Below are 16,300 nucleotides of genomic sequence, written 5' to 3' on the forward strand. Positions count from 1 at the left end.
CGCCGGGAGGCAAGGGCGGGGCCGACGCGGTGACGTTCGGGGTGCGTGTGACGTCACGACCACGCTGGCGCTTTCTGGACCATTTGCGCCAATGTAAATGGAGATTATTATTTTATTTCATTATTTTAGTTTCTTTATCAGATTATTTTAACGGACCGTTTTGGAGCCAGCTGGTATGGGGAGCGTTTTATTTTAAAACAACAGTCTGTGTGTGTTTGCGGGAAGTAATAACGTTGTTCAAGGCCCTTCAGCCTACACACTGTTCTTTTCTAAATTTATGAATGATTACACCACATTAATCCTTGGGCTCGTGTTTACATAAATACATATACATATAATTCAATTTAAAGGGTAAGAAAATAACATGTGTGTTTAGTATTTATAAGTGTTGAAGAATAAAATATTCCAGAGCAAGATGCTGCAGTGCAGTATTTAGAATGTGGGGTGCGAGTGGTGTCGTGGTATAAAGTGACATTGTTCACTGTAGTGCAGTAGTTATGGCAATCGCTGTTAACAGTAATGAATGTCAGCAGCTCACAAGCATCGCAGCTTGTGGACAGAAATTGTCTCTGGTTAGGATCCTCCTGGATCTGGCTTCAGAAAAGCTCATTCTACTGAGACGGCCCTTCTGGCTGTTTCTGAGAAGCTACATGCGGCCAGATCGGCAAAACTGTCATCGGTTCATATTCCTCTCGACCTCTCTGCGGCATTCGACACAGTTAACCACAAGACTCTCTTGTCTATCCTGAAGAGGCTTGGAATTCGGGGCTCAGCATGGCAGTGGTTTGATTCCTACCTTGATGAACAATCTTACCAAATGACTTTGAAAGGATCCACCTCTGTCTCACGTAGACTCTCCACTGGTGTCCTTCAAGGCTCAGTACTAGGCCCTCTACACGAGATCACTTGGTGAGGTCATTTCCTCACATGGGTTATCCTACCACTACTATGCCGACGACACACAACTCATCATTTCCTTCCTCAGATCTACATTCTGCTTACAAAATCTCTGCATGTCTCAAAGTCAATTCTACCAAAACGGAACTAATAGAAGTGAAGTGATTGTCACATGTGATACACAGCAGCACAGCACACGGTGCACACAGTGAAATGTGTCCTCTGCATTTAACTCATCAACCTGAGTGAGCAGTGGGCACCATGACAGGCGCCCGGGGAGCAGTGTGTGGGAACGGTGCTTTGCTCAGTGGCACCTTGGCGGATTGGGATTCAAACCGGCAACCTTCTGATTACGGGTCCGCTTCCTTAAGCGCTAGGCCACCGCTGCCCCAATATTCATTCCAGCAGATTCTTCACCACATCAGGATCTTGCTATTTACCTGGACAACTCACAGCTCTCTCCTTCTACAATAACAATAGACAACCAACTCTCCTTCTCAACTCACATCAAAAATCTTTCCTGCTCAACTTCTTGTTCCTTCTCTACAATATCACTGAGCACCTTCACATGGCAGCTCAAGACCTTCCTCTTTAGAGAATATTTAGAGGAACTCGTAACCTTCTTCTTGTCTGACTTCTGTATAGAAACTAGAACAGAGTGAATAAAAAGATTGTCTTCATAGTTGGGGGTCCTAGTGAACCAGAACTGACCACTTCATCCATGGTGACATGGAAGCACGTTGTAAGTCGCTCTGGATACGGACGTCACGTAAATGACGTAAATGTAAATGTCTGCTGCTGTAAAAGTAAAAAGTGTAAAAGGACTGTGTGTGTGTTTGAGTGAAAGACACACAGAGACCCATCCTCAATAAGATATCGTTAGCAGCCCAGTGGATAAGACTGCGGTTTGAAGGCCCAGGTTCGAACCCCACTTACTACCATCGTGTCCCTGAGCAGGACACTTTGTCTCAAGGGGGACTGTCCCTGTCACTACTGAGTGTAAATGCCATAAAAGTAAGATATTTAGTGAGAGGAAGTAGGGCACGATGGAGATAGATGGTCTGGGAGTTTCCTGAAACGCGGCTGACAGGAAGCCACCAGTCAGGGGACGAGCGCGCCGTCTTCTCACCCAGAGATGGTCTCGTCACTTTCTGAGGGGACCTGAGCTCATCACGTTAAATCGGGGTTCCGAGGGTAAGGCATCTTCATGCTGTCACGCGTCCATCTACTTGACTTACTTTTAATATCCGCTATGATGACATTGTCAGGCATGATGTTGTCATGACGGGTTTCACAACTTTTTCAAGATTTACTTTGTCCTCTTATCTAATATTGAAATATGTCCATTGTTGGATGTCAGCGTTTGTCCCGGGTGGTTTTTAATATCAGAAAAACGTCACCACACGTCACCACTTGTTCCAAAGCAGAATCTGTAAAAATGAAGTCACTTCATGGTTTTTACTGCATCTTCTGCAGTCATCCGCATTCCGAGACATCCGAGGTTCTTCAGAAGAACTCCATTTCATTAAAACCAGGAATGAGCCTTCACACTTTACTGCGTGTTGGACGGGTGAAGTGCCGCAGGAAACTGCAGGGTTTATAAAAAGCCCGACGGAAAGAGTGTGTTGCGTTTGAGGTCTGGTGCCACCCTGGCGTGACAGACGCTGCACCGCACCGCACGTACGACTGTCCGTTCGTCCTCCACCACCAGAAGAAATAAAGCCCGAATCTCGCACACTTGCCAGAGCGAGACACAGAAGAGGAAGTGAAAAACAAGTGCATGAGCGTCTGTTTTAACCCCCGCAGGGTGTCACCAGCTCTTCTTCTTCTTCTTCTCCGTGTGGCTTGACATGAAGTGACAGGACGTTTCTTTCTCTTCCCGGGTCAGATGGCCGTCTGGCGGGACCTGTTCTGGCTGTGGGTGGTGGTGGGGATGTTCTCCACCTCGCTGCTGCTCGTCCTCCTTTTCGTCATCATCAACAAGTGCATCATCAGGAAGGGTAGGTCTTCTCCGTTTCTGTAGGGTAGTGGCGGTTCGGAACCGGGCAGAAACAGATTTGGGGCAGTGGTGGCCTAGCTGGTAAGGAAGTGGACTCATATTCGGAAGGTTGCCGGTTCGAATCCCAAACCGCCATGGTTGCCACCGAGGTCCCCTTGATGAAGGTCCCGTCCCCACACGCTGCTCCCCGGGCGCCTGTCATGGTGTCCACTGTCACCAAGCGTGATGGTTAAACACAGAGGACACGTTACACCGTGTCATAATGTTTCACAATGACAATCGGTCCACTTTCACTTCTCTTTTAAAAGTATGACAGTGAACAGCTGCCCTCTGAAGGACCAGAGTAAGTAGACAGTTGTGGGTTCGAATCCGGGCTCGGTAGCAGGACTAGGTGGTTATGGAAAGCGAGGAAACCGGTTCTGCAGGATATTTAAATTTAGGCCCACGGCTCTCAACTGCGGCCCAGGTTCAGATCCTCCGAGGAGAAATATGAATTCGGAAGATCATCTTTCGAGTGGACAGTGAATCTTTGTGCTCTACTCACACAGCGGCATGGTATCGAACAAACAGCATTCCCCGGACAAACAGCGGGACGTGTGCAGAGTAAGTGCCGCATGTTGATATCTTGGGTGCGCCGAAATTGTCCTTAAATGTTCTTAATTTAATAAATCCACCCAACAGGACGGATATAGACGCCAACCGGAGAACGTCTCGTGCAAACACATACCACCGAACACAGGATGATGATGAGCAGGGGAGACCGCCATTACCGCCCAGAGACTCGGATTCCGGTAAATAATACACTCGTCTCCCGGTGAAATAAAGGGACTCCTCAACTCAACCTGTCCATTTTCTCACACTTTCTTTGCTTGACAGTCAGTCAGGGGTACGAGAGCGTGGACAGCCTGCCGGAGTACGTCAAACCGATCGAGAATGAGTGCACACAACCAGCAGGGAACCAGGACCAGGTCAGTGTCTCCACAGAGGACTACGATGACGTGGGGACAGAAGGTCCAGAGAGTGAAGACTACGATGACGTGGGGACAGAAGGTCCAGAGAGTGAAGACTACGATGATGTTGGGCCAGACGTGGCATAGACTGACGGGAGTCGGGTCCCTCTGGCCCGTTTCTCACCACAGTTTTATATATATATGAAAAAAAATTATTAATTTCCTGCATTTCTTTTGAATCTGCAATTGTCACACATTCATCATGTTTCAGACCACATTACCAACTTCAGAATTAGAATTTTTTTTTTTATATATATATTTATATTAAAACAGTTATTTCATGAAAACAAAAGAGATTTTGATATACACATTTTACATAAAAAAAAAAAAAAAAAAAAAAAAAGACAACGTTCTGGTGACATCCGTGTTGAGTGACCTCAGGCTGGTGGCCGTGACAGTTCTGTGCGCTGGGGTCACGTCCTGCGTCCCGGTCAGAGCGACAGGCTCTCACACACACAGCTCAGCCAGCGCCGGTCCTTCATACAGCACGAGAGAAACAAGTTGGGGACGGTGCTCCCAGCAACGACGCCAACCAAAGTCTGTAAGAGTGGGCGGGGCTACAGCTTAGCCCCCCAGACGCTGGCCTTCTCCCCAAGCGAAGCCGCCGGGCCGGTCCTCTGGGAGAGGGTTGTAGTTGGCGTCTTCCTCCGGGGTGTCGAACAGCATCTTGCTGCGGAGCAGAATGAAAGGAGTCAGTCAATCAGACCAACTCGACCGCAAGATGAGCAGGGACGTGCCGCGAGAAAGTGGCCGTGGCCAATCGCCCACATCCACAACACAGTCTCTCTTTAGACTGATGTCCCTTTTATGTTTTGCAAAGTATACAGTGCAGGCCTGTGGTTGACACCTTCTCATTCAACGTGTTTTCTTTATCTTCATGACCATTTACGTTGGTAGATTCTCACTGAAGGCATCAGAACTATGAATGAACACATGTGGAGTTCTGTACTTAACACAAAGTGGAGACCTGGCCTCCACAGTCACCGGACCTGAACCCAATCCAGATGGTTTGGGGTGAGCTGGACCAACAAGTGCTAAACACCTCTGGGAACTCCTTCAAGACTGTTGAAGAAGCATTTCAGGTGACGACCTCTTGAAGCTCATCGAGAGAATGCCAAGAGTGTGTAAAGCAGTAATCAGAGCAAAGAAACTAGAATATAAAACATGTTTTCACTTATTTCACCTTTTTTGTTAATTACAAAACTCCACATGTGTTCATTCATAGTTCTGATGCCTTCAGTGAGAATCTACCAACGTAAATGGTCATGAAAATAAAGAAAACACGTTGAATGAGAAGGTGTCCAAACTTTTGGCCTCTACTGTACATACAGCAACGTTCCATTTAAAGAACGTGAGAACTGTACAGTGAACACACAGTGGGCGTGGCATGTAGACGACTCCGCCCACACATTACTCTCCTCACAACACCGCAATAAATGAAAATTCCAGAAGCACTCACAGAATGGAGGGGGTCTTCAGCCACCTGCTGCCACCTGGCTGGTTGGGGAAGACGTCCTCCAGGAAGAAGTACACGTGTCCCACGGCGATGCCTGCAGCGAACCAGGACAGAGTTCCTCAGACAGGGCAGAGCGCGCAGCGCTGTGGGCCGCGGGGAACCGGGCGGAGCTCTTACCCAGGAGATCCACTATGATGGAGTTGCCCAAGAGCAGCGAGAAGCCCATGAGCACCCACGGCAGGAAGGGGGCTTGGAAATTGAGCAGGCCGAAGAAGTTCATGCGCACGTTGGGGTTGCGTCTGCTCCAGACGTACACCAGCATGATGGTAAACGCCTGGCCCAGGAAAACCAGACTCACAAAAGTTCCAAATATCTGAACTGTCATTAAGTTCTGCGGACAAAACGCGACGGAGTTCCGCTACAAAAAGGAAGGAAGCGGCTTGTGAGAAGGATACGGTCATGAGGAGACCGCCGAACAGGAACATGAAGACAAAGTCAGCCGTCCGGCCCCTGAAGGAACCTTCCTCGAGCATCCGGCAGTAACGGTACCTGAAACGCGCGAGTCAAGGACCCAACGCCAACACTCGACCAACACCCTCACCGCACCAGCAGACCAAGGATACAAGAAGATCATGTTGAACAAGAAGTTGAAGCCCACCGGGCCGAAGAACAAGAAGTTGGTGATGAGACGCCATACCTGGAAGAAGAAGCAGGAAGCAGATCATCACGGCAGGTTCAGGGCTGCCACAGTCGGCTCTTCGTTCATTATTATTTGAAGCCTCGTTTGAACACAAGCAGGAAGCAGGACCCGTAATCGGAAGGTCGCCGGTTCGAATCCCGAAGGGTGACGGTTAAATACAGAGGACACGCATCGCCGTGTCACTTTAAATGAGGCTAAAATATGAGGCTACAGATGACAGTAGACTAAGAGCCGAACTTCCCATCACGACAACTTTTAAAGTTCCATGTTGTGAACGTTTCGTCGGTCTGCCGACCTGGTAACGGTTGAGGATCAGGTCCGGATTGAAGTAGAGCTGGAACGGGGTGATGATCTCCAGTTGCTGTCAGTCAGGGGAACAGACAAGGGTCGGGGGTCAGAGGTCAGTAGGCACAGACAGGGTGACGTGGAGAAGCGGCGTGACCTCACGCCACCCATGGTTCTCCGAACTGTATCGAACCGCGTTACCCGGACGAGCTACTCACCACGGCGGCCGTGGTCAGCACGCAGGCGGTGGTGTACGCCCTGGTCACCACGGGAATCTGCAGGTACTCCTGCTGGAAGGTCTGGTACGCCATCTTTACCGAGGCGGCGGCCGAGGGGCTTCCGGGTCCTTCAGCGGGCGTCCACGCAGATGCCTGCTCAGCTTTATTTAACTACGACAAGTAAACATTATTTTTCGGATATTGTTAATAAGCAGCGTTCGGGAAGAAAACGGCACCGTGTCAATTTCCGTCGTTCTAAACGTTGCTTTTTGAAAAATACATAAAACGAAATACAACGAATTTTAATACGTCCACGTGGACTCATAACAACTTCCGAAAGTGCAACCTAGAACTAATAAAACGCATGTTTACGTTCTAAAATAGTTTCTTAGTCTTCTGTTATATATATATATATATATAACTCCAGCGAAATGGATACTAAGATATTCCAAATGCTCTGTTTCTACTGCAAGAAGGCCAAATTAATCAAGAATGATTCACATATACATGCCATCCCATCATGCCACAGTATTACATTTGTAGGTGCTGGAGGTCTGCGTTGTGGGATTTCTTGTTTCCTTGCTTCCGGGAACAGAGTGCCTCTTATTCTGACAATAAAACTAAGAAAAAGTGCTACCACGTGCTTTCAAGTTACCATTAAGCAGACTCTGGGATTTTCGGCATGTGGCCTTACAATCACATGCAATTATCTGCGTCTCACCTGTCCTGTACGTTCAGTGCAAAAGGGAGGAGGCAAGGACGGAAGATTACTTTTAGCCAGAGGATGTTCTCCCATAAAATACGCAGAACATAAACGTTCCGCCCTTTTTATTACAATTATATCCCCAAACCAAGATACAACATATTTACATAATTTGAGTAATTATACATGCCACATAATAAAACCTGTTACACATTGACTATACGCCCTCATCCAGCGCCACTTACAACCAGGAGTGACAGGGACCGTGCAGGAAAATGCATGACGATAAAAGAACAGACACGACCGGACCTGTTTAAATGGCGCCGCCGTAGCGGTGGCGGCCGCCAGGTGGCGCCGGCGAGACGTGGCGAGACTCGGCGTGGCGGGAATCAACACCGAGGAAGAAGAAGAGGCGCGGGGTGTTTGGAAAATGGCAGAGTGCGAAGAAGAGAGCGACGGTAAAGATGATGATGATTATTATTGTTATTATTTATTGTTATTATCGCTACTATATGCTTTATTTATAACGACTGAAGATCAAGGCTGTAGACCCTTTATAATTTATTTACCAGACGCCCTAATAAACAGTAGAGAGGGGGACAGTCCCCGCCCCCCTGGAGACTCAGGGTTCAGTGTCCTGCTCAGGTGGGGTTCGAACCTGGGTCTTTGTGGTCTTCTGGTTTGTAGGTGAGAGGGTGGAATTTGAAAAGAGAATTTTCCAGTTTTGGACTTCCAAATAAACACATAAAGTTGTGGAAAAGTGATTGAAGCATGAATGTATGATGAAGAGCGAGCCAGGAATGTTTAAAACCGGCGCAGTCGTCCTGTAAATTACTGCTGATGATCTACGCCCGGACATGATGGCTCCACTCTACTGTCGTTTAAGTTCAGCTTTTCAGTTTTGTCAGAAGTTTAGTTTAACACTCTGGTAAATTTGACATTTAGTGATTTTTTATTTTTTTTTGGCACAGAACACATGGTCATGGAATAGTTGAAAAGTCCTTGTTTTGTGTGAGAAACCTGCCCGTTTGTCTCTGCCAGGTGATCACATGACCACTGAGTCCCTGAAGCTGTACGAGGCACAGTTCTTTGGCTTCACCCCGCAGACGTGCACCATGAGGCTGCACAGCGCCTTCCAGGACTGCCTGTATGAGCTGCTGGTCGTGGTGGAGTCGGTGTTCCTCAGGAAGCTGTCTCCAGGTCAGGAACCCGAGCAGAACCTGGCCCAGACGGCCCGGCAGTGTACGCAGCAGCTGCACCGCTTCCTGCAGGAGCGCTTCCAGAAGATCTCCAGCCGCATGGAGGCCCTCCTGGAGGAGAAGGTGCTCTCTGTGCCCACCAACGTTTTATTACCAGAAGATGAGGTCCACAGGAGACACCCTCAGGGTGGCGAGGAGATCCTCGGCCTCGAGAAGTCGCTGGCTGAGCTGCAGAGCTCCTACCAGGCCGAGGTCTGCGCCAGGCAGGCCCTGCTGGCTGAACTGGCCAGTCAGAAGGAGGTGCAGGAGGACCTGGACGGTCTTCTCTGCTGGATCGAGGAGCTGCGGTCCTCCTGGAAGCAGGAGGGCGTGGGCAGCATGCAGGATGGCATTCGTTTGATGGTTGAAATGGTTGGCCAGCTGCAGGACACCATGGCAAAGATCACCAAGAAGAGTCAGGGCCTGGTGTGAAGGCAGAATGGCCGTTGTTAGAACATGCTTTCTTGATTACTTCTTCATGTTTTGTTACTGTTTAACCCGATCTGGACCATAAAGGTTTCAACCATCTGATTGTCTTTATTTGTCTCCTTGATGTTTTCTCTGCGCCTCTCACACCCTGCCACCAGGGGGAAGCAGCGCCCGGCCGATATCGCCGATAAAAGAAACAGTTGTTCCAGTGAAGTGGCCCCGCCCAGCCCATAATGACCCCTCTTCAGCAGGTCGTGTGAAATGGGGGTTAAAGGTCGGCGAGAGATGTGAATGAAAGGTGCTCGTGTTCGCTGCTCTCGGCCTTTGTTTCGAAATCCCGAGCATCTGTGGGGCTGCGCGGAAAGAGGCGGAGCTGAGGAAGATGAAGGGACGGGGGGGGGGGGGTTCCGTGGGGTCGCCCCCGCGTCTGTCTCTTTCATCTCTCTCATTACAAGCACAGCCAGCGCGGCGGGGGGGACGCCGGAGCCAGCCGCCGCCCTCCTGGAGGCTTACGGGATGTCAGAAATCAGGCCTTATCACGCCGCCGTGCACACGGGCGCCCGCCACTCGGATCTGGCGCCGGCTGATAAAGGCCCCCACCTCCAGCAGGTTAAGATGATGGTGGACCGTCGCTGCAAAGCCCCTTTTTTTAAAATGCGCTTATTGATGTGTTTGTTCTTTGTTCCGAGGAAGTGATGCCTAAACCGCCACACGTGCACCTTCTGGGAACCAGTTTTCTGGTTCTGGTTGTTACTTCGTAGTTCCGGCCTTTCCGTATGTCCTCGTTTTACACCAGCAATCATGCCAATAACTCCTCCTTCCCGGAATTACACGCTGGGTTCCTATAGCAACCGCAACGCGCAGTTGGGGCGAAGTGGACGTTTCTCCTCTTCACCTCGGGTGGTGTTCTGTTCTTTTTTTAACCCGGCGAGGAACATGAAGAGAAGTTCTCGGAGCCACCCGGGCCCCACCGACACTCGCCGGGCTCCTGAGTTTCAAACGTTCACTGGCGGAGCTTCAAAGTGCAGGAGAGAAGATGGAGAGAACATCCCCTGTTCTACCCAGGGCTGGGTTTCTGGCGGAAGGAGAAGGAACGTTTACTGCGTGTGATGGGAACCTCGCCTGGGGGGCGGGGGCGATTGGACTGCGGTTCCTGAAGCTGAGAGATGCTGTCCAGGGTGCTGAAAGGACATCATGTTCAGTCCAGAGACATGGAACAAGGTGAAGGTCAAGTGCCCTGGACGCTCTGACCCTCGACCTTTCATGTTCGCTGGAGGACGTCTGAATTATTAGGGTGGTAGTAGCCTAGCGGGTAACACACTCGCCTATTAACCAGAAGACCCGGGTTCAAACCCCACTTACTACCATCGTGTCCCTGAGCAGGACACTTAACCCTGAGTGTCTCCAGGGGGGGACTGTCCCTGTAACTACTGACTCTGGATAAGGGCGTCTGGTAAATGCAGTAAATGTAATTATTCTGTGACCCCGACTACAATCCTGGTCCAGTACAGGAACAGCCATCTTTCCAGTTTCCTCAGATGTTCTATTCCTTTCATTTTCAACCATGACTTCCTGATGAATGTGTGAGCAGATGGTTGGTTTTGGGAGATCATACCTGACCCCGCCCCTCCCCAGACCTTCTGCGCAGGCCGCAGCAGCACGCAGGGCGGGGCCGAGGCCCTGGCACGGCGACGAGACAGCCGGTGTTCCGTGTGTTCCGAACGTTCTGCGCGCTCTCACAGCCAGAGAGAGGTCACTTCCTCTCCATTCTTAGCCCGGCACCCCCGGCTACAATCTGACTCGCTGTGCTGGTCCGCGTTCCCCCTGCGGCACCTAGAACGTCAACAGTGTGGAGGGTCCGGAGGAGACGTTCTTCATTCTGAAAATAATCATTTATACAATTTGAATACATTTAGTTTGGTATAATTTGGCTCGAATGTGTGGAGCCGCATCATATATTGAATATATTGTTCACACATTGTTTATTTCCACTTAACCCTTGACCAACGTCAGTAGGAAATGAGTGTTGGGTGCGGCCAGGGTCAAGGGTCACAGGTCGGGATTAGAAATGAGGGATGACTTTAATCTGGAGAACCGAGCGCGGCGAGGCTGCGCTCTTCAGTATTTAAAAAGAATAATTCTGGAGGACGGTCACCAGGAGAAGCGGGACAGCAGCCAGACGTCACCATGGAAACGAAATGGATGTTCTGCTTTTAGAGAAGCGGGAAGAAGATGGAAGTTCAGAAGTAAACACAGGGCCGTGTTACTTATCTCGCCGCATCTCCAGCCTGGTTATCGTCACCGTCCTCATCGTCGTCATCTGCAGAGCTCCGAATGTATGTCTCGGTCACGGGCCCGAGAGGACAGGAGACGTTCTGCAGACAGAGTTTTGGGTTAAAGCAGGAATTTGTCTTCTGAGGGAGGACGTGTGTGAAACGATTTCCATGGAATTCCAGCCGTAATGGGACGTGGGGGGCTTGACGATGTCTGATTTAACGGAGCTTTTCTCCTTTCCCAGACTTCTTCTCAAGCGTCCTCAGTCCTTCTCAGCTGCTGCTGTCCTTCAGACGTCCATCATCTCAACTTCCCGCCCCGTCTCCACCCAGAGAAGCTGAGATCCATGCAGGACGATAAATCTGCTGATCCACCACACTTCCTGATGGAGGCTGGAGGCAAGAAGCCCCATGTGTCCCATAATGCCCCGGGACAGTCACGCAAGTGAACCGAATCGCCGTGCTGATTGAGTTAACCCCCCGCGTTTCGCTGAACTACACAACCTCTGACCTCTGCAGGAGGGTATCTGATTAGAAACAACAGGAAATCTCCCATGAGCCTCGCTGTTTATATCTGACTCCCAGCGAAGACGTGTTAAAGTGTTACTAATGCATTACTGGCACGAGTAATGACATAAAGACGAAAAAACGTCCACGTCCTCTATGTCCTCCTCATCCTAGCTGAAGGTCGAGCCGTCTGGGCTCCTAACGAAGATGAAGAGGTGCGCCATACTGACATCCAGCTGGCCACCTGGGGCCCTCACAGGCCACGCCCACCTCCAATCATCGTGTGGCACTGCACAAGCCCCGCCCACTCCACTGAACCCGCCCAGTCCTGTTCTGAAGTCGATGAGGTGCTTAGCCGTGATTCATTAGGTTATTATCTGTGGGTCTCCATGGTAACGAGTGTGTGACAGGAAGGTGCCCCCGGCAACAGCGCTCGTCATTAAAAACAGATTTGGGGCGACTGGCTTCCATCTAAACCCCAGAGGCCCCATTCACCCCTGTTCACACTCATCACCACGCGATACAAAAACAACACACAACACTACTACACAACTACACACGATATTACTACACACAACATTACTACACAATACACACGATACTACTACACACAACATTACTACACAATACACACGATACTACTACACACAATACTACTACACAACTACACACAATATTACTACACACAACATTACTACACAATACACACAACACTACTACACACAACATTACTACACAATACACACGATACTACTACACACAATACTACTACACAATACACACAATACTACTACACACAACATTACTACACAATACACACGATACTACTACACACAATACTACTACACAATACACACAACACTACTACACAATACACACAATACTACTACACACAACATTACTACACAATACACACAATACTAATACACACAACATTACTACACAATACACACGATACTACTACACACAACATTACTACACAATACACACGATACTACTACACAATACACACGATACTACTACACACAATACTACTACACAATACACATAACACTACTACACAATACACACAATACTACTACACACAACATTACTACACAATACACACAACACTACTACACAATACACACAACACTACTACACAATACACACGATACTACTACACAATACACACGATACTACTACACACAATACTACTACACACAACATTACTACACAATACACACGATACTACTACACACAATACTACTACACAATACACACAACACTACTACACAATACACACAACACTACTACACAATACACACAATACTACTACACACAACACTACTACTACACAACTACTACTACAGTAATATCGTGTGTATTGTGTAGCAGTGTTGTGTGTATTGTGTAGTTGTGTATCGTGTGGTGATGGGTGTGAACAGGGGTGAACGGGGCCTCTGGGTTTATTTTTCCGGGTGGTTGTGTAGTAGTGTATTGTGTACACAACTACACACAACACTACTTCACAATACACACGATACTACTACACACAACACTACTACACAATACACTCAATATTACTACAAACAACACTACTACACAATACACACAAGACTACTACACACAACACTACTACACAATACACACGATATTACTACACACAACACTACTACACAATACACACAATATTACTACACACAACACTACACACAACACGACTACACACAACACTACTACACAATACACACAACACTACTACACACACCTGGAAAAAAAATCCCAGAGGCCCCATTCACCCATGTTCACACTCATCACCACACAATACACAACTACACACAACACTACTACACTATACACACAATATTACTACACACAACACTACTACACACACCACAACTACACACAACACTACTACACAATACTACTACACACAACACCATTACACAGTACCTTACTACACAATACACACACCCACACAAAAACCATAGCAATTTATTCATCCAGAATGAGCAGAAGTCTATTAAGTCGGCACATATATTAAGAAATGAAAGAATTCATTTTTGCAAATTGTTTACGTAATTGGATCAAAATATTTGGTTGAATATGGGGTGCCGGGTTGGGGGGCTGGTTCTCGACGCAGGGGTTCCCCGTTATCTATCTAAGCCCTGATTATCCGGTCAGGGATTAGCTAAAGAACGTTCCCGATGCTCAACGCTGACTTTTGGTTTAACCCCCCCAACTATGAATACAATTTTTATTAACCCTGGGTCCTAGTTTCTATACAGAAGTCAGACAAGAAGAAGGTTACAAGTTCTTCTACATATTCCGTTGGAAAGTGCTCGGCGACTGTTCTTCTCAGGAAAACTTCACCTGAGTGAAGAGCAGCAGGTTGTTAACAAATCTTTAAAACGTATCCAGGAGCCGCCGCGAGGAGACACGCATTGTTCCGAGCTCTGGGTGATCGTCTTTCAGCGGAACACGAGGCCTGATGGGTCCCCCGCACCAGCCTGACACCCGGCGCTCCGGGCGGCGAAAACCGAGCCTCGGATCCGGGGTCCTGCCCTGCTGGGGGCTACGGGGGTAATCATGTCAACAACGTCCACCTCCGCTGAAGGCTGCCAGGACCTGCTCTCGTCGCGTCTCTGTAATGCCTCTTGCTGCGTTATTTTACATTTTACCGCATTTACCAGACGCCCTTATTCATACAGTCAGTAGTTGCGGGGACAGTCCCCCCCTGGAGACACTCAGGGTTAAGTGTCCTGCTCAGGGACACGATGGTAGTAAGTGGGGTTTGAACCTGGGTCTTCTGGTGAAAGGGCTCGGCAGGAAAACCCCGGATTGTTCTTCGATTTTCACCAGATTCTGGTTTTTGATGAATTGGACATTCTTCTCCACACGAGTCACGGCGTCTCTAGTGTCCCGGCAGCCTCGGGATGGGTGTCGGGTGCCCAGGTGAAGCGGCGTGGCACCACGGAACCGGCGTGGGCGGAGCTGCGTTACTGCCGGGATCACCATGGCAACGGTCAGCTAAATAAAGAGTGGTCGAGATAAGAGGAAATCCCGTTCAGACGGAGCTTCTAGCTGCAGCTTATCTGTTTGCATTCCTGTCTCCTGCATGAGATCTTCTGTTTATTCTTCTCCCAACTCGGGTTCCGCAGGTGCGTAGAACCGCCGGCCGTTTATCTATCAGATCCCCTCTGTTTGCTAAACTCGGATACGCAGAGCAGACAGAAAGGAGAAAGGAATCCAGAAGATAAGTGAACGGATTCTTTCCCGAGTGAACAAGTCCTGAGGGGCTCATCCGGATGCCGACTTCAAAGCCGACCCACCGACGGCTCGGGCTGCTCACAAGGTGCTGGATGTGGGTGTGGAGAACCAGAGTTTTGTTCTAATCGCTGCTCGAGGGGCTGCGGAACGTCGGTTTTTCCCTTCAGGTGAATGAACGTGCTTCAGAAACAGTACAGCAGGACAAAGAACCACACATCTAATGGGTTCCACCCACACGGTTCCACCTCACAATTCCAACACATGTTCTTCAGCCTGAATCTGAAGGAACCGTAGGGCATCTGATGGACGCTGGTGATGCCTCGAGTATCATGAATACGATATATAAACAGACGGACGTTCCAACTTCATCCTGCTGCAGATGTCACTCAGGCAGTGAGAATAACAAAGTGGCGCCGGGGGGGGGCAGTTAATTACCCCGTCGTTAAGGTACAGAGCCCTCCTGCTGCTCCGCCCACCCCAAACTCCTCCCCCAGCGCTCAGCAATATTCAACCACCGAGCAGACATGTTTACACATACACACTCATACAAACACATTAATTCATTCATCTAACATTCACCCACTCACACACCCTTTCATACAGTAATATTCACTCATTTACACATACACACTCATACAAACATTAATTAATCTAACATTCACCCACTCACACACCCTTTCATACAGTAATATTCACTCATTTACACATACACACTCATACAAACATTAATTAATCTAACATTCACCCACTCACACACCCGTGTCAGACAGGTAATAGTGCACGCAGGACACATACACCACGCATGACAAACAGTAAGGCATTCATCTAACAGGCACCCACGCACACACCGCCTCCATGACAGGACGAGGCACGCAGGGACACAGAGACACGCAGACAAAGACAGGAAGGCAGGCAGGCAGGCAGCGAACAGGCACCCACGCACACACCCCGCCCGACAGGAAGAGTCACGCAGGGACACAGACACACGCAGACAAAGACAGGCAGGCATGCAGCGAACAGGCACCCACGCACACACGGGGCAGACAGGACGAGGCACGCAGGGACACAGACACACGCACACAAAGACAGGAAGGCAGCGAACAGGCACCCACGCACACACCCGGGCAGACAGGACGAGGCACGCAGGGACACAGAAACACGCAGACAAAGACAGGCAGGCAGGCAGCGAAAAGGCACCCACGCACACACCCCGGGAGAAAGACAGGCAGGCAGGCAGGCAGCGAAAAGGCACCCACGCACACACCCCGGGAGACCAGGAAGAGGCACGCAGGGACCACAGGAAACACAGGAACACGCAGGAACACGCAGACAA

The 16,300-nt window shown here is 49.2% G+C and overlaps 2 protein-coding genes across 5 annotated transcripts; one reads left to right on the forward strand and one right to left on the reverse strand.

Annotated features, from left to right (window-relative positions):
* Window positions 1-4,255: 4,255 nt before the first annotated feature.
* Window positions 4,256-7,599, reverse strand: LOC114780393 (derlin-2-like). 4 transcript variants are annotated; one of them, XM_028967673.1, is made up of 8 exons: window positions 7,287-7,599; window positions 6,566-6,736; window positions 6,358-6,423; window positions 5,986-6,059; window positions 5,818-5,911; window positions 5,540-5,735; window positions 5,366-5,456; window positions 4,320-4,576 (listed from the first exon to the last, which is right to left on the reverse strand). In XM_028967673.1, exons 1-8 carry the CDS (start codon window positions 7,359-7,361, stop codon window positions 4,471-4,473), a joined length of 873 nt encoding a protein of 290 aa, XP_028823506.1. In that variant the 5' UTR covers window positions 7,362-7,599; the 3' UTR covers window positions 4,320-4,470. The 4 variants fall into 4 exon arrangements, with proteins under 4 accessions (XP_028823503.1, XP_028823504.1, XP_028823505.1 ...); XM_028967670.1 differs by having other exon boundaries at window positions 4,256-4,576; window positions 5,540-5,911; XM_028967671.1 differs by having other exon boundaries at window positions 4,256-4,576; window positions 5,540-5,911; window positions 7,514-7,588.
* On the forward strand, window positions 6,990-9,004 carry mis12 (MIS12 kinetochore complex component). The gene is made up of 2 exons (XM_028967674.1): window positions 6,990-7,726; window positions 8,310-9,004. The coding sequence occupies exons 1-2, from the start codon at window positions 7,699-7,701 to the stop codon at window positions 8,936-8,938; spliced, it is 657 nt and encodes a 218-aa protein (XP_028823507.1). The 5' UTR covers window positions 6,990-7,698; the 3' UTR covers window positions 8,939-9,004.
* The last annotated feature ends 7,296 nt before the right edge of the window (window positions 9,005-16,300 follow it).

The sequence above is a fragment of the Denticeps clupeoides genome, unplaced genomic scaffold (genome assembly GCF_900700375.1).
Source record: "Denticeps clupeoides unplaced genomic scaffold, fDenClu1.1, whole genome shotgun sequence".
In the NCBI taxonomy this organism is placed as follows: Eukaryota; Metazoa; Chordata; class Actinopteri; order Clupeiformes; family Denticipitidae; genus Denticeps; species Denticeps clupeoides.